At 41.2% G+C, this 23,190-nt stretch overlaps 1 protein-coding gene across 1 annotated transcript in view; it reads left to right on the top strand.

The window, feature by feature from the left end:
- Nucleotides 1–23,190, top strand: part of kif15 (kinesin family member 15) — a 100,896-nt gene that overhangs the window by 26,664 nt on the left and 51,042 nt on the right. The window contains exons 6-16 of the mRNA XM_052015649.1: nt 2,110–2,210; nt 2,601–2,780; nt 3,387–3,596; nt 6,630–6,755; nt 9,961–10,083; nt 10,751–10,874; nt 12,449–12,549; nt 15,483–15,692; nt 17,589–17,766; nt 17,985–18,126; nt 22,526–22,667. Coding sequence (XP_051871609.1) covers nt 2,110–2,210; nt 2,601–2,780; nt 3,387–3,596; nt 6,630–6,755; nt 9,961–10,083; nt 10,751–10,874; nt 12,449–12,549; nt 15,483–15,692; nt 17,589–17,766; nt 17,985–18,126; nt 22,526–22,667 — 1,637 coding nt within the window. The remainder of the gene's footprint in view (nt 1–2,109; nt 2,211–2,600; nt 2,781–3,386; nt 3,597–6,629; nt 6,756–9,960; nt 10,084–10,750; nt 10,875–12,448; nt 12,550–15,482; nt 15,693–17,588; nt 17,767–17,984; nt 18,127–22,525; nt 22,668–23,190) is intronic.

The following is a 23,190-nucleotide window of genomic DNA, read 5'->3' as shown; positions in this document are numbered from 1 at the left end:
GAAATTACTGGACAAAATACTAAGGGAGAGGATTCATCTACACTAGGAAAAGCAGAGATTGATTAGTGAATGTCAGCATGGCTTTATTCATGGGAAATCTTGTCTCACAAATTTGATTTTTTTTGAGGTAGTAACTAAGCATATTGATGAGGGTAGCACGATAGATGTTGTCTGCATGGATTTTAAAGCCTCTGACAAGGTCCTGCATGGTAGGCTGCTCCGGAAAGTGCAGGTTAAATCCAAAATTGGCTTGGTGATAGGAGGCAGAGGCTGGTGGTGGATGGATACTTTTATGATCGAAAATCTGTGACCAGAGATGTACCATGAGGATTAGTGCTGGGACACTTGATGTTTGTGAGACTTGGATGTGAATTAAATACAAAAATTGGTGGTATTGTAGGTCGAAAGGAAGGTCCTTTAAGACTAAGCAAGATGTAGATCAGCTGAAAAGTTGTGGAGCAATGACAAATGCAAGGTGATGCACTTTGGGAAGTTGAACCAGGGTAGGACATACACAGAAAATAGTGGGGCCCTAGACCGTGTGGATGAAAAGAAGGACCTTTGAGTACAACTCCATAGATCCTTGGAAGTGGTGGCACAGGTGGATACAGTAGTGAGGAAGGTATATGGGATGCTCACCTTCATTCCCGTGGCATAGAATTTAAGAGCTGTTACAGCTTTATAAAATATAGGTGAGGCCACACCTAAAGCATTGTGTGTAGTTCTGGTCCCCTCACTATATATAGGGATGATGTGGTTGTGCTGAAGAGAGTCCAGAGGAGATTCACCAGGATTGGAGCAGTATGGTTATAAGGAGAGACTAGATCATCTGGGGACACAAGACTGCAGATGCTAGAACCTGGAGCAACAAACAATCTGTTGGAGGAACCTGGTAGGTTGAGCAGCACCTGTAGTGGAGAAGGAATTGCTGCCCTGATGCAGGATTTCAACTTGAAACGTCAATAATTCCTTTCCCACCACAGATGCAGCTTGACCCGCAGAGTTCCTCCAGACTGTTTGTTGCTCTGGATAGGTGGGGTTTGTTTTCCCTGGAATGGAGAATGCTGAGGGGTGACCTGATAGAGGTGTATAAAACATGATGAAGATAGATAGAATAGATGGTAAAAGTCTTTTTCCCATGGTGGGGTTGTCAAAGACAAAGGGCATGGTTTTAAGGTGAGAAGGACAAAGTTTAGAGGAGATCTGAGGGGGAGTTTTTTCGCATGGGGTAGATGGAGTCTGGAATGTATTGCCTGAAGTGGTGGAGGCAGTTATGGACCTAATGTTGGCAAATGGGATGGTAGATGGGCAAGAAGATTGACATGGATGTGGTGGGCCGAAGGGCCTGTCTCTTTGCTGTATGACTGTTGTAATCCCAACATCACTGGGAAATCTATAGGTGTCAATAAACTTTTAGGTATATTGCATATAAATCGACCTATTAACAAATGGAAAGGGGCAATTTGACTTGGAAGGTATAATAACATGCTGTTTCATTAACATCTTTTGCATATTATCAGTACTTGAGGCATAAATATAAAACCAGTATTGATATTGTGAGCAATGGATTTAACAAATCTGTTTATTAATATAACTTTTCTGTACTTCAAATCTGTGCTTGTTATGGTTACAAATGATGCTCCTGTACTGCTAGTTATCAGTCATGCATAAATGTAGAGAAAGTAGTAATCTCAGTTGTGATTCTAGTATCTATATGTACTGATCCTATATGGTGTTAGCTCACGGATTGGTCATGACCTCAATAAATCTTATGGGGGTTTATTAGCCTGTTCCTGCCATGCTATAAGAAGGTTCATCAGGTTCCCTTTTACAATGTTATTTGGTCCTTCTCGGCCACCTTCCTGTGGAGTTTGACCAAAGTGGAAACTTGTTGTAATGAACTGAAAGTAATAGTACAAGGTTTTGCTTTGCATCCTTGATTTGGAAAACAGTTGAAAATAAAACTGAAATGATTCTGAAGCCTTGTGTTGTGTTGCCAAATTATCCCCTGTATTTAATATACAGAAACTTGTTTCCTTCATCCATATTCTCAAAATTGCAATCCTGAACTTTTATTATGTTATTAATTATGAAAATATGTGTTAACAGGTCCCTCTGATGACTCTGACAACTTCACTCACAATCTGAGGGGAATAATCCCTCGCAGCTTTGAATACCTATTTTACTTGATCAATCGTGAAAAGGAAAAGGTATTTTTTTTGTCTTGGTACTGCTTTGTTATTCATTTCCTTGTACAAATAATTGTGTTATATGTTAGATTTTTTAAAAATCACAAAGTAGTTCACACAGTGACTTTGCATGACTTGGATGAATGCCTAGTTAATCTTCCCTATCATCTGAGGGAAGAATGTTGGTCAGCACCAAGAGAATACCATTTGAATGACAAGAATAAGTGAACAGTACTCCAGTTCACCATCTTATTTGAAGGATGCCTCCCTGAAGATGCACCATCCTTTTAGTGCTGATACCACATCATGTCCAAATGTGTGCACAATTTTCTATTCCACAGATGGGTGAGCTATGAATGGAGCCAAGCTACTAAACTGATTATTGACATTTCAAATTTGTTCACCTAATAGGCTGGAGAAGGCAAGAGTTTTCTGTGCAAGTGCTCCTTCATTGAGATTTACAATGAGCAAATATTTGACCTTCTAGACCCTGCTTCAACTGGTCTGTTTCTTCGAGAAAACATAAAAACTGGTGTTTTTGTAGAAGGAGTGATTGAACAGGTTGTAACATCAGCAGCTGAAGCCTATCAGGTAATTTAGTGCCGTTTAACTTGCAGTGATACAAACTAGTAGATATTTGTTTAGTAGTGCTCACAATAGCAAATCCTACCACTATATTTCATAATATTGGCTAAGTTCTGTGCTAAAGAGGTTTGTATATTAATGTTTTGAGCATTTTCTGTTCATTAAAAATGTGGATTATTGTGAAAATCCATTCAATTTTAATACATCAGCCACTGTAGTGAATTTTGCAGCAATATTTGTTGAAATTTCTTCTGATCCCATCCAAATTTTAAACATTTAGTCTTGGCATCAGTCCAGTGAGTTTGCTGGTAACCATAGCGATTTGAACATTTCTCAACAGTTCTTGAAATGCTTGGGTCCTTTAAACTTAAATTTGACTATACTTGACAAATTGGATAATCTGAAATGGCATTAAAATGTCTGTTTTAATTGACCTATGTGTAGCCCACAGATTACTAACAAGGATACAATACATTAAAGCATGTGCCCAAACAAGAAGAAAATAGTATGGTTATAATTTTAATAAAATCAATGTTTGAACTAAATGTGGGGATTATGGGGACGGTGGATAGTGGTGTGGGAAAGAAATTAAACATTTAAAATTCCTGACAGGTGTTGTCTGTGGGATGGCGGAACCGAAGTGTTGCTTCTACTTCAATGAACCGAGAGTCATCACGGTCCCATGCTGTCTTTGCACTTGGTATAGAGTCAAGGGAAAGGATCAACTCTCTGGTTAACATTCGAATGTCACGGCTAAACTTGGTTGATTTAGCAGGATCAGAACGACAGAAAGATACACAAGCTGAAGGGCTGCGATTAAAGGTTAGGACAATTTGGTATCTGCTATTCAGAAATCATCAACTACATAATTGTAGTTTTTCATAATTCAAAAAAAATTTGGTAAGGAATTTTACCAGTTATTGAGATTTTGTTTTGGTAGAACAGCACAGCACAGGAATGAGCCCTTTGGCCCATGATGTTGTGCTGAACTAATTCATTAAACTAATTCATGCTCATGATAACTAATCCCTTTTGCCTTTGTGTGGTCCATTCTCTGCTTATTCATATGCCCTTCTAAGAGCCTCTTAAACGCCTCTATCATATCTTCCTCCACCACCACCTGTGGCAGTGCATTCCAAGCACCCACCACTCTGTTGAGGTTGTTGGGGGGGGGTGGGGTGGGTTAGGGGATGCAGAGAAACAGAACTTACCCTGTACATCTCATTTGAACTTGCACCCTCTCACCTTAAATGCATGCCTTCTAGTATTAGACATTTTGACCCTGGGGAAAAAGATATTGGCTGTCTAATCTGTCTATACTTCTCATAATTTTATAAACTTCTACCCTCTGCCTCTGGCACTCCATGGGAAAACAACCCTAGTTTTTTCGACCTCTCCTTGTAGCACATGCCCTCCTAATACAGGCAGCATCCTGGCAAACCTCTTCAAAGCTTCCACATCCTTGTTATAATGGGGCGACAAGAATTGAATGCAAAACTCCAGATGCGGCCAAACCAGAGTTTTATAAAGCTGCAATGTAACTTCCTGACTCTTTACCTCAATGCCTCGATTAATAAAGGCAAACATGCCATATGTCGCCTTTACTACTCTGTAGACTTTTGCAGCCACATTTAGGGAGCTATGGACTTGGACCCCAAGATCCCTCTGCACATCATTGCTGCTAAGGGTCCTGCCATTAGCTGTGTACTTTCCCTTAACATTTGATCTCTCGAAAAGTGCAACACTCACACTTGACCAGATTAAATGCCACCTGCCATTTTCCACCCATATCTGTAACTGATCTGTATCCCGCTGTATCCTTTGCCAACCTTCTGCATTATCCACAATGCTGCCAGTCTTTGTGCCATCAGTGAACTTGCTAACCCACCCATCCACATTTTCATACAGACCATATATCACAAGCAACAGAGGTCCCAGTACGGATCCCTGCAGAACACCACTAGTCACGACCTCCAGCCAGAATAAGACCCATTGATCACTATCCTTTGTCTTTTATGGGCAAGCTGATTTTGAATCCAAATGGCCAAGTCACTGTGGATCCCATGTATCTTAATTTTCTAAATGATATGAGGGACCTTGTAGAATGTCTTACTAAAATCCATGTAGACATCTACTGCTCTTCCTTTATCACCTCCTCAAAACTCAATCAAGTTAGTAAGACGTGACTTGCTCTGCACAAAGCCATACTTGCTGTCCCTAATTAGGCCATAGTTTTCCAAATGCTCATAAGTTCTATCCCTAAGAATCCTCTCCAATAGTTTCCCTACCACTGATGTGAGGCTTACTGACCTATAATTTCTAGGATTTATCCTTAGTTCCCATTTTGAGCAAAAGAACAATATTAGCTACTCTCCAGTCTTCTGCGACCTTGCCTGTAGCTAGAGAGGACATAAATTTCTTGGTCAAGGCCCCACAGTCTCATCTCTTGCCTCTTCCAATAACTTTGGGTATATCCCATCAGGCCCTGGGGACTTATCCACTTTAATGTTCTTCAAGAGACCTAACACCACCTTTTTCTTTATCTCAAAATGCTTTAGTATATTTGCATGCTCCAGATGGTATCATGTTCATGGTAGAAATTTGCATGGCAAGTGACAAGTCTTGATTCCAAAAATCCAAATAACACTGCAGATGCTGGCAATCTAAATTAAAAACAGAATGCTGAAAATACTTAGCAACACACAAAATGCTGGAGGAACTCAGCAGGCCAAGCGGCATCCATGAAGGGAAATGAACTGTCAACTTTTCGGTCGAGATACTCGGCAGGTCAGGCTGCATCTGTTCTGCCTAAGGGTCTTCAATCTGAAATGTTAACTCTGTTTCTTTTCCCCACAGATGTGACTTGACCTAAATGTTTCCAGCTTTTTCTGTTTCTATTTTAAATTTTGATTTCAGATTTGTAGTTTTAAAAGTTGTCTTCTTAATTACTTGTAGCAAATTTCGTTTAAATCCACCAATTTATCATCAAGTTGAGGAAAGAGTCACTGCTAAAGGATATACAGTAAATGATAAGTGAGTGAGCAAGGAGCTTGTTAGGTGGAGTAGAATGTGGAAAGTATGAGGTTATCCACTTTAGTAGAAACAATAGGAAAGTAGAATCTTGTTTAAGTGGAGAGGAACTATATAGAGTTCTGCTATGCAGAGGGAGCTGGGTTTCTTTGTACACAAAACGCAGAATCAACAAGCAGGAAGGCAAATGGAATGTTGATCTTTACTGCGAAGGGGGTGGAGTAAAGAAATCTTGCAACAGCAGTACGAGTGATGGTGAAACCACACCTGGAGTACTATACACATTTTTGATCTTAATTCAAGATGGGGCAGGGGGACTAAATATTCTTGCATTCATGCAGTTCCAGGAAGGTTCACTAGGATGATTATGGGGTAAAAGTGTTCTATTGAGGTTGACGAAGTTGGACTTGTACTTATTGGAAAATGAGGTGATCTTTCTGAGACACTAGGTTCTGAGGGGGCTTGACAGGGTGGATGCTGAGAGGATATTTCCCTTTATTGGGGAGGGTGTCAAGAAATATGAAGCATAGCCTTAGAATAAAGGTTTGCCCATTCCTATTGAGGAGTTCATCCCTGGGTCGTGAATCTTTGAAATTCTCTACCTCAGCTATGGAAGCAGTCTCATGGAATGATTTTAAAGTCGAGATCTTTGGCAGGAAGGTGGAGCTGAGACCAAAATCTGATCATATTAAATATCTGGTTAAGCTCAAGGGAGCCATGGAGGCTACTGCTATGATTCTGTTATGTCCTTATTTGAACAATTAGGAACCGATAAATGCAAGTTCTTGTCCTGTAATTATTTGTTACCTCCCATATTTTCTTTAGGAGGCAAGCAGTATAAATCGATCACTGAGTTGTCTGGGACACGTTATCATGGGGCTTGTTGATGTGGCGAATGGAAAAAGTCGGCATATTTCTTACAGAGATTCTAAGCTGACATTCTTGTTAAGGGTAATTCAATATTTTGAAACATTTTAGAGATTTAAACTGATTTTTAAAAAAAATTGATAATAAGTTAAGTCACTAATTTTACAACATTGGAGAATGTCATTAACTTTGGAAGTGGAAGATGAATTTAAGCTGCTGGCTGGAAAAAAAACTGATTAGGTTTACTTGGTCTACTTGAAAGAGCCATTTGGATCCACCATTTAGTATTTGCTTTTGGTTAGGATATATTAATTGGATTTGATAATTTAGATAACCTGAAAATAGTTCACCTTGGAAATGTTAATTTTGTTCCTAATCATTAGTATTAAAACTTGAAGATTGCTGGGTTTGTACATCCATCAATGCAATGCAATGCATAATGCAATGGTTTGTTCCATTGGGAGTGTGCATTTTTTCCTAGACAGCTGCTTGTTGTGATTTTGTTCTCTTTAAAAAAAAATGTTGCTGCATTTTCAGATATTTTGTGCCTTTATGATTGAACTAATTTCCCCCATAAGTATTCTTTTGCATGAAATATTAATTGTCCATTTTTTTATATTACATAAAAAGTAGGAGCAGGAGTTGGCCAGAGGATGATTCAAACCTCTCCATCAATCTTGGCCTCAATGCCACTTTCCCATCTCTCCCTATACCATCTGATTCCTTTGTGTTTCAGATGTTTATCGACCTCTGCCTTGAACTCCATTGCTCTATAAGTAGAGACATACAGCAGAAAAACAGGCCCTTCAGCCTACTATGTCAATAATGACCAAATACCAATCTATACAAATCCCATTTACCACCACTTGGTTCATAGCCTTCTCTGCCTTGGCAATTCAATTGCTCGCTTGGATACCAAAATGTGAGAGTAATTGCCATCACCACCCCCAAGACAGTGCACCAAATTCCAACCACCTGCTTCCTCTGATCCGCTCAAACTTTTACCCTAACCTATGCCCTCTCATTTTAGACACCTCTGGTATATGGAACAGTCTCTCATCATCTATGCCTCTTGTACTTCCGTATACATCCATCAGATCGCTCCTCAGCCACCTCGACTCCAAGAAAAACAAGCCTGGCTTATCCACTCTCTCTTCGTAACTGAGAAGCTCCATTCCAGGCGACATTTTGGTGAATCTCCTCTGAACCCTCTTTGATGCGATCACCTCTTTATATTGGCTATCTTCCCCCACCACTCTGTCCCAATACAGGGTCTCAGCCTGAAACCTGACTATCCCTCTGCCTCCACAGATGTTGCCTGACCTGCTGAGTTCCTCCAGCAGTTTTGTTTCAATTCATTCAAATTAATCAGAGGACCCCACCACTAATGAAGCTGTTCTTGCTATCCTTGATCAACCCCTGCCTTTTCAAGTCAAGGTTCATCTAGTCCATCAGAATTTTTCCAATAACTGCCCTACCACTGACATTAGACTCTCAACCTTGCTTATCTGCTGCCTTTCTGAATAAAGGTACCACATTTGTTGTCTTCCAGTAATCTGGTACCTCCATTGTGGCCTAGCATATGCTTATCAGGCTGTGGTAATCTATGCACCTTGAATACCTACTTTTTAATAACATGCTCTAGAAATTCACCATCTCACTCCACATCCCTCCATGAATTATCCAGCCACAATGTCCTTCTCCTTAATGAAGATGGATGAGAAGTATTCATTGCCTATATCCTCTGGCTCCATGCACATTTTCCACTTTTGTTCTTAAAGTGCCCTGTTCTTTCCCCAGGTACCCTCCAGTCAAAAATCTTTATAAAATGCTTTGGAACTTTCCTTAATCTTTTCTGCCAATGATAAATGCTGTCTTTTAGGCTACCAATCCTCCCATGTGCCTTGTATGTATTTGTTCTGCTTACTGGACTGACTTGGTCTCCCTTTTATATTTCACTACACCTGCCTCACCCCGATACATCCCCATCTGCACATCTATTAAGTCCCAGTCCCTTGTCAAATTAGTTTAAATCCTCGCAAGTGACATAAGCAAACCTTCCCACAAAGATGTTGATCTATTCTGGTCCAGGTGCAACCTGTCTTGCCCTTCCCAGAAATGGTTCCTGTGATCCAGAAGTTTTAACACCCTCTAATTTGCTAAGCCTTTAGCCACACATTCATCTGACTTATCCTCCTATCCGTTTATTTACCAGCATATGGCACCAGAAGTAATCTGGAGATTACAGCTTCAGCAGTCTTGCTCTTTAATTTGCTATTTGGCTGCCTAAAATCACATCACAGGACTCGTCCCTGGGACCGTTCTGTGACATCCTTGACCCAGGCTCCAGCATCCTGGATTCACGAACGTACTACAGAAGAGCCTGTCCATTCCCCTCACCAACGAGTCTCCTACCACTGTTGCCCTTGGACTCTTGCTTCTTCTCCTTGTGCAGTTGAGCCACCCACAATGCTGTGATCTTCGCTCTGGCTGGATTCCTCAGATACATACACAATCACAATTTTCCAATAGGGAGAAACAGTTCTGGAGTGAGATGCACTCTGAGGTTTCCCTGCCTTCCTCCCACTGCCTGGTGGTCACACATTCCTTCTGGGACTGCCTTGCCTTAAGCTGGAGTGTGACCATCTCCATGGAAGTTTCCGCCTCACAGAGGCACCATGGTGCCTACAACAGGTACTCGAGCTCTGATGCCCGGCATTCAAACTGGTCAAACTGGAGCACCTCCAACAGATGTGTTTATCCCAACTGCAAGGATTATCTCTGAATTCCCACATACCGGGAATAACACACGGGACTGAACTCCATGCAATGCTTTTAATGTAGAAAGGACCTTTTGAAATGTGATCCAATCTGCTCCCACACTTTATATGAACTATAAAAAATGAAAATACCAAGCACCCAAATACCAAGACTGCAACCAATGTCACACCGTTCATCGAAAAGCCAATGTTGAGAAGATCCCACAGACTTTTCTTAACAAAACCTGCTTTTTGAAACTACTACACTCTATGGACCATTGTGAAAAACCATTGCTCTGTGGGGTAGAAACTTCCAAAGATTTGCAATCTTCAGAAGAAATTCCTCCTCATCTCCATCTTAAGTGCATGACTCCTTACACCAGTAGTTTGATGTGGAATTTTTGGCATTTGTTAGAAAAGTCCTACTCATAATAATGTCGACAAATAAATGGCAGATCTTGGGGAAATTAGTTACCAGTTTTCAGTTGTATTATTAGCTATCATCAATTAGTAAATTAATTTTGTTACAGGACTCTCTTGGAGGAAATGCAAAGACCTACATTATTGCAAATGTTCACCCAGGGTCAAAATGTTTTGGTGAAACGCTCTCAACACTTCAGTTTGCTCGAAGGGCTAAGTTAATCAAAAATAAAGTGAGTTTAAGTCTTTGATTAATGCGTATCTCTAAATATTGATTAGCCAGCCCACAGTTGTGTATCTTTGTGATTGTGATTGAACAGGCAATTGGGTTACACTGAAATTTATCTGTGGAAATCAGAAACTATCTTGGTTCATTAATTTAAAAAAAAATCCCCCTTTTTTAAGCTGCTTTCATCTTGGGGCAATTGGCCTTACATATAAACCAGCAGTAGGAAATAGCTGGGTTTGAGCTGCCATTTAATAGTTTAACCATGTACATATGAGTTATTCAGTGCCCTACAATTAAATAGGCTGCTGGTATTAATTGACTGGATCACAAATTAGATAATGGGGAATCCCATCCCTCTAAACTTTCAAGAATATTATGTTCAGAGAGGCCAGGAACAAGTAGATTTTTTTTTTCAAAAAAAAATATTTTTTTATCAGTAGTGCACCTCTAGTTTATGCTGTTGTGCATAAACTGACATATTGGTAGACTTTGATTAATCTGGAAATTAACCATGTGAATGCTGTCTTCTAAATAAGTTGACATAGAGAATTAACTGTTTTCAATATTCTGAGAACAATTTAAAATTGTTGCTCTTGTTATAATTATTAATCTGTTGCTATCAGTCTGTAAAATATTGTGGCAGAAAAGTGTTCATTCTTTTTTGTTTCTAGGCTATAGTAAATGAAGATACTCAAGGCAGTGTCCACCAACTACAGGTTGAAATCAAGAAGTTGAAAGAACAGCTTTCTGAGCTGTCAAAGTGCCAAATAATCCAGGAAGTAGAGGCTAAGAGAGGTAAGGCAGCTGGTTAAAACAGATTTCTTGAAAATACAAAATCAAAATACAAGCCATAACCAACTTGGAATCATGCAGAGAAACGGATCCTTTGGCTCACCCTGTCCATACTGACCAAGTACCAGTCTACACTATCCCATTTACCAGCACTTGATTTATAGCTGCCTTTTGCCTTGGTGAATCAAGTGCTCATCTGGATGCTACTTAAATGTTGTGAAATTTTTGGCCGCCTCCATCTCAGGTATTGCATTCCAAATTTTACCTCCAGGTGAAGGAAAATTCTTCCTCTTAAGCCTCTTACTCACATTAACTCTTGTAAATAGCAATGAATATATATATATTTTTTAAAAATATGCAATGAATATGATATATATATAAGCAACAAATATATATAAACAATGAATACACACACACACACACACACACACACACACACAGTGCATTGAGGTAGTACAAGGAGTTTTCTAAACTGCTTATATATATAAGCAGTTTAGAGAACTCCTTGTATTACCTCAATGCACTGTGTAATGAATCGATCTGTATGAATGGTATGCAAGACCAGTTTTTCCCTGTACCTTGGTACATGTGACAATAATAAACCAATTCAAAGTAAACAATGTTGTCATCAAAATCATTCATGTAGATGACGAACAACAGAGGCCCCAGCACCAATTTTTGAGGTGCACTACTGGTCATAGGCCTTGAATCTGGAAAAACAATCTTCCACTACCTCCTTCCAGCAGGCCAATTTTGTATTCCACTGGCCAATTATGCCAGCCTACCATGCGGGACCACGTCAAAGGCCTTGCTAAAGTCCATGTAGGCAATGTCTTCTGCCTTGATCTCATCCTCTTGGTCACCTCTTCAAAAAAAAACTCAATCAAATTTGTGAGATTTTCCATGTACAAAGCCATGCTGATAGTCACTAATCTGTCATCGACTTTCCAGATGTGTTATCTGCTGATTTGCTATCCTTGTTCTTCAAAAAAATTTCTACACGTATACATGCTGAGGAACCAGTCATTGCATAAAAATGATGATCAGTTTCCACACCACTTTTGTAAAGTGGCTCCCTTCTCTACGCTATTTCTAATAAAGAGTGAACCTTGTTCACGTAGCTGCACCTTGCAGTTTCAAAGCCCACCATTGCTTCAGTTTCAATGGAAGTAGTTTGTAGTTTTTCTTCTCTGCTTTAATGTGTTAATGTTATCAGAGCACCATAGGGTTTGTTTGCTTAGGGAAAGGGGGAAGTGTGGTGTACAAGGAGAAAATTGACATCTGTGTCTTTTATCTGATGAATTACGAGGACTTGGTGTGTTGTATTTAACATTGAGAACTTTGAGAACGCTGCCAAATCTAAGGAAGAAACTTTGTTGTCACTGCACTGCACACCCTCCAGCTCTGGTCCCTTCAGCTGGTCATAAACAGCAACTGCAAGGATCATCTTGCTGATCACATTTGAGTTTGGTTTTAGGCCAAGAAAATGGGGAGTTTGCTTTTTCTCATAGAAATAGAAAATGCTTTTAAAAATCTCAACGAAGAAAGTCTATTCATATGTCTTTTTTGCCTGTTAGATGCTGTGCCTGTGAAAGGACATGACGTTGATGGTGGTGAATGGAAGGATCGCTTTCTGCAAGCCATGATCCTCTGGGAGAAAAGTGAAAATCAAAACCAGGTTAGATTGTATCCAGGAGAAGGCAGGGAAATCTGGCTGACTTCAGCAGTCTAATCTAAACATTTACCTGACTGATTGATTGTACTGGAAGATGAAATGCTTCATTATTTAAAGTAATATTGCCCTCAGGCTTGCATAGTGTAGGAATCAAAATAAGTCATTGTAGAATCGATGATAGGCACAGTAAATGTCATTGCAACAGTACAATGCAAATGCTGAAAATCTGGAATAAAAATCTGGAAATACTCAGCAGCTCAGGGAGTGCTGGCGGATAAAACGCTCCCAGTCGATGACCTTTCATCAGAATTGGGCAAATATGAAAATTGTGGGGAAAGGAAAGGAAGAACAAAAGAGATGGTGGGTGGGTGGAATGCAGGGGAGCTTGTATGACAACAGTGATCACGCTGCAAGCTAAATATCTAAATTAAACATTGATGTGCTCCTGTCAAAAAGATGCAAGGGGGGTGATTGTTGGGCCTCTGACAGAGATTATTGCATCTTTGTTAGCCACGGGTGAGGTACCAGAAGACTGGAGGATAGCCAATGTTGTTGCCTTGTTCAAAAAGAAGCAGTATGGATAAGCCTGAAAACTGCAGGCCATTGTGCCTTGCATCAGTGGTAGGGAAGTTGTTGGAGAAGATTCTGAGGAACAGGATTTGTGTTCACTTGGAAAGCCAGATATTGATTAGGAGGAGTCAGCTTGGTTTTGTGCAGGGGAGATTGTCTCTCACCAATCTGAGTTTTTTGGGTATGTAACCAAGGAGGTAGAAGAAGGTAGGGCAGTAGATGTTGTCTATATGGACGACAAAATATGGACGACAAAACTGGATCCAAAATTGGTTGGGTGATGGGTAGCAGAGGGTAGTGGTGGATGGGTGATTCTCCAGTTGGAAATCTAACCAGTGGTCTACCGCAGCAATCAGTGCTTGACCATTGTTTATAATATAAAGGGAGCAAGAGGGAGATAGGGGCAAGAGAGATAAGCAAGAGCGTGATTAACAAAAAGCAACACCTTTTGTACCTGAGATAAGAGGTACTCCTTAGCTAACAATAGTCCAATTAGGAAACCTATTAGATACCTGTGGCAAAACCAACCAATGGGAAAACACATTCACCTGATGGTTGAACCAATAAGCTTATGCAGCCACTTGAGGTGTATTAAACACTATATATGTTGAAAAAACTACTTAAAACAGTTGAATCCAAGAAAAGGTTAGAGCTGGACGTAGGTCACCTGAAAGTTGGGCAGAGTGGTGGCAGGTGGAATTTAATGCAGTCAATGTAAGGTGATGGAATTTGGTAAGCCAAATTCTGGTCATGCAGAGTAAATGGCAGGGACCTTAGAAGTGCTGATGTATCAAGTGGCCATGGGTTGCAAGTCGATAGCTCTCTGAAAGTGGCGACAGGTGGATAGGATAGTGAAAAGGGCATTTGGTACATTTGCCTTCATAGGCCAGGGCATTGTGTCAGGGTTGAGATGTCATGTTGTGGATATACAACACATTGGTTAGACTGCACTGGATTATTGTTTACAGTTCTGGTTGCCACACTGGAAGGATGCAGTAGCATGAGTGCTGAATAGATTCACCAGATGTTGCCAGGAAGGGAGGGCCTTAGCTGTAAGGAGAGATTGGATGGGCTGGGTTTATTCTCACTGGAATGTAGGAGGCTGAGGAGTAGCCTTATAGAAGTTTATAAAATTGAGGAGCATAGATGATAAGAATCTTTTTTTCTCAGGAGAGTGGAGCCGAGAACTAGAGGGCACAGGTTTAAGGCAAGAGGGGAGAAATTTTTTTCACAGTGGTTATCTGAAATGAGCTGCCAGAGGAGGTGATGGAGGCAGATACAATTACAATGTTTAAAAGGTGTTGGGACAGGTACTTGGATAGGAGAGGAGTAGAGGCATTTGTGTCTAATGCCGGTAAATGGGATTAGTATAGATGGGCTAATCCCATTTAAGGTATCTTTATTAGTCACATGTACATCGAAACACATAGAGAAATACATCTTTTTTGTGTAGAGTGTTCTGGGGGCAGCCCGCAAGTGTTGCCACGCTTCCTGCGCCAACATAGCATGCCCACAACTTCCTAACCCGTATGTCTTTGGAATGTGCGAGATTTACCTGCATTTTTTACCTGTTACTTGTGTTCTGTACTCAGAGTTTGAAAACTTCATCACTTTTGCTGTCAGTTTTGACCTTGCTCTCACCATGACAGCTTCTTCCCCTTCACCATCAGATTTCTGAATGGGTCGTGAATTCTACTTTGTTATTCCTTGTTTTTTCCACAATTTATTTATTTTGTAATTTATAGTAATTTTTATGTCTTTGCACTGTACTGCTGCTGCAAAACTACAAATTTCACGTCATGTAAGACAGTGATAATAAACCTGATTCTGATTATGGTCTATCTACGCTTTCCTTCAGTTTCCATCTCAGGATAAGTTGGGTTGGACAAGGGGGCAGTAAGGCCCGTCTCTATTCTGTACAGCTCTGACTCCAAATCAAACTGACCAACTGTCTGGTCTCTCATTTAATCTTAGCAAGTTTATTTTGATCAAGCAGTGGTTGGCATCAGTTCCCTTGGGTTATAGTGAGTAAAATTCAGCAGGTGGTATAGAATCGTGGAAATTCCTGCTCTCAGTCACTGTTCAGTGAACCTTGTGCAATGTGTGTGTATATCTGGTGACTGCAGGGTCAAGCCTGGCCATTGAAATTTGGGTGCTATTTTAACATATTGTGCTCAACTAAGTAACTTGATTTTGATCTTGGGGAAACATCTTTGACTCTGGGAGCTGTTCAGATGGTGATTGACACCAGTGAGGTTGTCACTTACCTTGAGAAGAGGGCAGAAAATTGGTGATTTTTTTATGGTACCTATATCCAATGAACTTATCTGTTAATATTTGATTTTATATTCCATTTTGTTTTCTAGACACTGAAGGAAAAAATTGGGCAACTCAAGGACTTGTGCGGTAAAAAAGAAAAGATAATTCAGTCAACCAAGATGATTGTAAAGTTCAGGGAGGCAAACATAGTGCATCTGGAAAAGATTCTGAATAGTTCCCACACTAACCTGTCTCCCGATGAAAAGGATACAGTGATCAATGAACTGAAGGAAGAAATCCAAATTTTAAAAGAGCAGGTAAAACAACCAGTAGGAAAGTTGCATGCATAGAATTTTTAATGCACACATTTGTCTTGAGCAATTTGCATTAGAACAGAGTAATTTGAATTGCTAGTCTTTATGAATTGCATTTTTTTTAAGTAGTTTACCAACTCTGGTTAGGAGCTATGCATTTGAAGTAAGCTGTATTAGATATTGTTTGTAAAATAGTATAACAAAAGTGAGAGTTCACACGGGCCAAATTGATATCTTTCTTTGTGAGATGTGTGGAACAGCTCCCGTTTCAGTAATACTTAAAGGGCCCCCCACCTCAACTTTTTACCTGTTACTTGTGTTCTGTACTCAGAGTTTGAAAACTTCATCACTTTTGCTGTCAGTTTTGACCTTGCTCTCACCATGACAGCTTCTTCCCCTTCACCATCAGATTTCTGAATAGGTCATGAATTCTACCTTGTTATTCCTTGTTTTTTCCACAATTTATTTATTTTGTAATTTATAGTAATTTTTATGTCTTTGCACTGTACTGCTGCTGCAAAACTACAAATTTCACGTCATGTAAGACAGTGATAATAAACCTGATTCTGATTATGGTCTATCTCTGCTTTCCTTCAGTTTCCATCTCAGGATAAGTTAGCCACAAACATGCATTACAAGCCCACTGCTATCTCAACCACACTTCCTCCCACCCTGCCTCTTTAAGGACTCCATTCCATTCTCCATGTTCCTCTGTCTCTTCTATATTTGCACTAATGATACAATGTTGCTTACAGCTGCCTCTGAAATATCTTCTCTCATGATCAGTGGTGTTCCCACTGATGTAGTGGACAGAGCCCTTGACTACATCTCATCTATTTCCTGCACCTCTGCTCTCACGCCTCTCCTCCTGGATAGAGTCTGTATGGTATTTGCCTTCTACCCACCAGCTTCTGCATTCAACAAATCATCAATTTCCACCAGCTCCTACAAGATCGCATCACCAGATCCATCTTTCTCTCCCTCCCCTTTCAGCATTTTGAAGGGACTATTCCCTTTGACTCCCTAGGCGGCTTTTTCATTCCCACGTACCACTCCCCATACTATGGCACTTTTCCACTCAGCTACAAGAGATGCAACACTTGTCCTTTGACCTCTAAACTTTCTACCATCCAGAGATCCAAACAGTCCTTCCAGGTGATTCAGTGGTTCACTTGCACTTCTTTCAATCTGGTCTACTGCATCCAGTGTTCACAATATGATCACTACTAAACTGGAGAAACCAAATGCAGTTTGGGTGATTGCTTTGCCGAGCACCTGGCCTGAGTTTCCTGTTACCTGTCACTTTAATTCTTCATCCCGGTCCTACACTGTTGGACTCCTGCACTGTTGCACTGAGGTCCAATGTAAGGTTAAGGAGCAACATCTCGTCTTTCATTTGGCTGTGATACTTGATATTGAATCTTCCAACTTTGTGTGACTCGTGCTCTGTGTTTGCATCAGCACTGACCACTTCTGTCGTCATCAATCTGTGATTTTTGGCTCAGTTTGTCTCCATTAGTACAGCCTTATCTGGGCATGATCCATAGCCCTGCTATCTGCAACACATCACATTTTGTATTATCAGCCTCTTAACGGCTCCATTTAACCTGTTTACCTAGAGGACCTATACAACTTGTCCCAAGGGCAACCTTGGCTTCACACAATCACAGATATTCCATTTGTCCTATCCATCTTTCCTCCACCATTTCTGTTATACAAACTTGTTTTCTCTCTTTTCAGGTCTTTGACCTGAAGCTTTCATTTCTCCTTCCACAGATGCTGCCTAACCTGCTGGGCTTTTCCAGCATCTGGAGGGTTTTTTTTGATTTTCACTGCAAAATTGTACCTGTGTTTCATGTAACAATCCTTGTAGAAGATGAGCCTGATTTGTGTTATCAGATTGAGCAAGACTCTCGGGTGGCCAGTTATGCAATGGAGAATCGTGCCCTACGAGAAGAAAACAAATATCTGAACTCCTTGGAAAATGTGAAACATGCCAAGGAAATGACTTTACAAACAGTTGCAGAACTGGAAAGGGCATTTTTGGAAGCCTCTACCATGGAGAAAAATGCTGGAGGTAAAACCTATTTCATGCATTGTTTGAAATGAAAGGTTAATTTGCCGAACAAGTTTGCAGTTGGAGAAACGACTGTATTCATTAACAATATATTTCAAATAGAAATTTTGCTCAGTAATATTGAAGGCCATGCCTGTCTTTTACCATTCCTGATTTGGCTCTTGTATCCAATATGGTGTTTGTTTCGAATTATTAGAAAGTGCTTTGAAAATTCTTAGGTCAGGCCTTGTACCTGTCTCCTATCAAAGTTGAGAACATCTCTGCGGTCTCACAACAAAGGCTTAAAGCTCGACTTCTTCAAGCACAGAATGAATTATCCTCTGTAAAGCAGGAATATGAGGAGTTCCAGGAGCTGACCAAGTAAGTAATTTGGAAAAGTCTCTCCCAGATCAGTAAACATAGATCAGTCAAACCTATATGTTTTTATGCTCTCTATTCATTTTACATATTTTGATTGGCAGGCAGTGTTTGGAGAGAAGCAAAAATAACAGGGTTGTTATAATGGGAGACTTCAACTTCCCAAATATAGACTGGAACCTGCTTAGTGCCAAAGGTTTAGATGGGACGGAATTTGTTAAATGTGTCCAGGAGGGATTCCTGATGCAATATGTCGACAGGCCGACTAGAGGGAATGCCATGCTAGATCTAGTTTTAGGAAATGAACCGGGACAGGTGAAGGATCTATTGGTGGGTGAGCATTTGGGGGACAGTGACCATTGCTCCATAACCTTTAAAATTGTCATGGACAGGGACAGGTGCAGAGAGGACAAGAGGTTTTTCAATTGGGGAAGGGCGAACTACAAGGCTATAAGGAGAGAACTTGGGAGTGTAAATTGGGATGTCCTTTTTGAAGGAAAATGTACCATGGAGATGTGGTCGATGTTCAGGGATCTTATGCAGGATGTTAGGGATAAATATGTCCTGGTGAGACAGAGAAAGAATGGCAGGGTGAAGGAACCGTGGGTGACGAGAGAGGTGGTATGACTTGTTAGGGAGAAGAAGGTAGCATACGTGAGGTATAAGCAGCAATGTTCAGACAGGGCCCGTGAGGAATATAGGGTAGTGAGGAAGGAACTTAAGAAAGGGCTGAGGAGAGCTAGAAGGGGACATGAAAAGGCTTTGGCTAGTAGGGTTAAGGAAAATCCCAAGGCCTTTTCCAAGTACGTGAAGGGTAGGAGGATGGCTAGGGTAAAAGTAGGTCCGATTAAGGACAAAGGTGGGAGAATTTGCCTGGAGGCGGCAGAAGTGGGAGAAGCTCTCAATGAGTACTTCTCTTCGGTATTCACCAGGGAGAGGGGTCTTGATGATGCGGAAGGGAGTGCTGGTAGGGGTAATGTTCTCGAGGTTGTAGATATCAAGAGAGAGGATGTTTTGAAGTTGTTAAATAATGTTAAGACAGATAAATCTCCGGGGCCTGACGGGATTTTCCCCAGGCTGCTTCGAGAGGCTAGGGAGGAGATTGTTGAACAGCTGGTAAGGATCTTTGAGTCCTCGTTGTCCACGGGGATGGTGCCAGAGGATTGGAGGGTTGCAAATGTTGTCCCCTTGTTCAAAAAAGGTAATAGGGATAGGCCAGGGAATTATAGACCGGTGGGTCTCACGTCTGTGGTGGGTAAGCTGTTAGAAAGGTTTCTAAGGGATAGGATTTATGAACACTTTGAGAATCATGGACTGATTAGGGACAGCCAGCATGGCTTTGTGAAGGGAAGATCTTGCCTCACAAGCCTGATAGAGTTCTTGAGGAGGTGACCAGGAAGATTGATGAGGGCAGTGCGGTGGATGTGATTTACATGGATTTTAGTAAGGCGTTTGATAAGGTTCCTCATGGTAGGCTTCTTCAGAAGGTCAGAGGCCAAGAGATCCAAGGAAGCTTGGCTGTGTGGATTAGGAATTGGCTTGCATGTAGAAAGCAGAGGGTTGTGGTGGAAGGAGTGCCCTCGGATTGGAAGGCAGTGACTAGTGGTGTCCCGCAGGGATCGGTTCTGGGACCTCTACTTTTTGTGATATTTATAGATGACTTAGATGAGGGGGTGGAAGGCTGGGTTAGTAGGTTTGCGGACGACACTAAGATAGGCGGTGTTGTGGATAGTGTGGAGGGCTGTCGGAGTTTACAGAGGGATATTGATAGGATGCAGAGCTGGGCTGACAAGTGGCAGATGGAGTTCAATCCGGAGAAGTGTGAGGTGGTACACTTTGGAAGGACAAACTCCAGGGCAGAGTACTGGGTGAATGGCAAGGTACTTGGCAGTGTGGAGGAGCAGAGGGATCTGGGGGTTCATATTCACAGTTCATTGAAAGTTGCCTCACAGGTGGAAAGAGCAGTTAAGAAGGCCAATGGGATGTTGGCTTTCATAAGTCGCGGGATTGAGTTTAAGAGCCGCGAGTTGATGATGCAGCTTTACAAAACTCTAGTTAGGCCACACTTAGAGTACTGTGTTCAGTTCTGGTCGCTTCATTATAGGAAGGATGTGGAGGCGTTGGAGAGGGTGCAGAGGAGATTTACCAGGATGCTGCCTGGATTAGAGAGTATTGAATATGACGAGAGGCTTAAGGTGCTAGGGCTTTATTCACTGGAAAGGAGGAGGATGAGAGGAGACATGATAGAGGTATATAAAATACTGAGAGGAATAGATAGAGTAGACAGTCAGCGCCTCCTTCCCAGGGCACCAATGCTCAAGACGAGAGGGCATGGCTTTAAGGTTATGGGTGGGAGGTTCAGGGGAGATGTCAGCGGGAGGTTTTTCACCCAGAGAGTGGTTGGTGCATGGAATGCACTGCCTGGGGTGGTGGTGGAGGCAGATACATTGAACTTGTTGGATAGGCATATGGAGGAGTGTGGGATGGGGGGATATGCGGGAGGAAGGGGTTAGGTAGTGTGAGGGTGGTTTGATGGACGACACAACATGGTGGGCCGAAGGGCCTGTTTTGTGCTGTATGGTTCTATTTACATGGACTTGAGTAGATCAGTTTCAGTGGAAGTAACGTTTTCTCCTAAGTTGACATTTTAAGAGGTTGGAAAATTGCTGACCCATTAATTCACTTCCAACAGAGTCATAGACTCATAGTTGTACAGCACAGAAATATGCCCTTCAGCCCAACTCGTCCAAGCTGACCAAAATGTGTATACAAGCTTGTCCCATTTGCCTGTGTTTGGTCCATATCCCTCCAAACCCCTTTCTATCCATGTACCTGTCCAAGTGTCTTTTAAACGTTGTGATTGTGCCTGTCTTTACAGCTTGGTCTGGCAGTTCGTTCCAAATACCCACAACCCTCCGTGTGGAAAAGCTTGCCCCTCGGGTCCCTTTTTAAATCTTTCTCCTCTCACTTTAAAACTGGAGGACATCGATTTAGACGCCCCTACTGTGATAAAAAGACTATGACCATCCACCTTATCTAATCCCTCGCATGATTTATATACCTCCCGTAAATTCAGCTCTGGCTCTCACCTTCCTGTTGTTTGAGATCCTGCCCACTACGGTTGTGTCACCTGCAAACTTGGATTTAGAGCAGAATCTGGCCACACCATCATGATTGTATGTGGAGTACAGCAAGGGGCTGAGGACGCAGCCTTGCAGGGCATCAGTGTTGATGATAATCGTGGAAGAGGTGTTGTTACCTATCCTTACTGATTGTGGTCTGTTGGTCAGGAAGTCAAGGATTCAGTTGCAAAGGGAGGTGCTGAGTCTCAGGTCTAGGAGTTTGGAGATGAGTTCAAGCATTCGACATGTACAGCACCACAATCTGTAATTTTGTGACATGGCTTATCCCTCATTTTGCCATTACAGTCAAGCCAGGGGATCAACCATGGTTCATTGAGGAAGAACATAATAGGAATGGCATCAGGCATCTTTAAAATGAGGTGCTAATCTGGTATGGGGGCAGTTGAACTCTGCAGTCCTTCTGCATCTAGGTGTTTAGATTGATGAACAATTGAACAGTTACCAAGAAGAGGCTGTGCTTAAAAACAGCATTCTTAACAATGGCTGGGCTCTGCATGTGAGTACAGAAGATAAGGCTGAAGCATCTGCAACCACGTTCAGCTTCCTGCCATCACAGAAGCCAGTCCTCTGCCAATTTCATTCATTCCACAATATATAGTGAAGTGGCTAGGAGCACTGAATACAGCGAAGGCTGTAGGACTAGACAATATCGCAGCTATAGTACTGAAGACTTGTGGTTCAAAGCTACTGTGTCTCAAAGTGTGATTACAGTGCTGTCCCTCATTTTGCCTGACAATATGAAATAAATCCTCCTTCCAAGAAGGGCAGATCCAATCCAGCTAATTACCATCCAATCTATCTGCACTGAATCATTGGCAAGTGATTGCCTCGTTGACAGTTTTATTAACCTGCTCATGTACTTACTTTAGGTTTTGCCAGGACTCATCGCAGTCATGGTCCAAACATGGACCAAAGAGCTGAATTCCAGAGGTGAGGGTGATTTCCTTTGACATCTGACAGGATTATACAGAGTGCAGTCTCAAGAAGCCCTGGTAAAACTGTAGTTCATGGAGATTACAGGCAAAACAACACAGGTTGACATCATAACTTGCACAAAGGATGATGTTTGTGGTTGTTGAGGGTCAATCATTCCAGCCCTATGACATTGCTACAGGAGTTCCTCAGGGTTGTGTCTGAGGCTAACCATCTTCAGCTTTTCATCAGTGACCTTTTTCCATCAGAAATGAGGTCTTATTCTGAAGTTCTGATTTTTATTTTGCTGTAAACCATTGCTATAAATGGAGTTTTGTGTTATTCAGGAAGAAACAAATGGAGTTGGAATCTGAAGTCCATACCCTTGAAAAGGCCAATCAGCATTTAGAAAATATTTTGGAGGCAACTAAAGCTCACAAACGTCAGGAAGTCTTCCAGCTGAATAAAATGCATGTTGAGACAATCAAGGTACAAACTGACAAATTCATAATCTATTTAAAATAATCTTTACATCAGTAATGCATATTCCTCATTTTTTTGAAGTATAACTGATGATTGTGAAATTCAATGATTGGATCATTTGCATTTTTATTGCTAAAACTTCTATGATTATGAAATTTAGCAGTATTGTCAAAAGAGGCATGGAAGGAAATAAGCTATTTCCTGCTACAGTTAATGCAAAGCACTGCACTGCATGTGTTGGAAATGTGAAAAAAAAACACAGTAGGGTTACCCAGCAAGATAACAGCATATGTGGAGGGGAGAGAAGCAATTAACATTTTGGGACTGGTCTTTTCATCAGTATTTAAGGCATTGGAGTGAGTTGCTATTCGCTTTATGTCTGTTGGGAAGTTTATTCTTTATGATCTGAGCTGATATGTTTTTAAAGGGTTCTGACATGCTTTATGGATCATGTTTTTGTTTTTCCCTTGCCCTCTTATCTGTCATGACTATTACAAGGTTTGACTCTAATACCCGTTTTATGATGCAA

Source organism: Pristis pectinata, chromosome 5 (assembly GCF_009764475.1).
Source record: "Pristis pectinata isolate sPriPec2 chromosome 5, sPriPec2.1.pri, whole genome shotgun sequence".
Taxonomy (NCBI): Eukaryota; Metazoa; Chordata; class Chondrichthyes; order Rhinopristiformes; family Pristidae; genus Pristis; species Pristis pectinata.
This window is presented reverse-complemented; position numbering and strand designations above follow the sequence as displayed.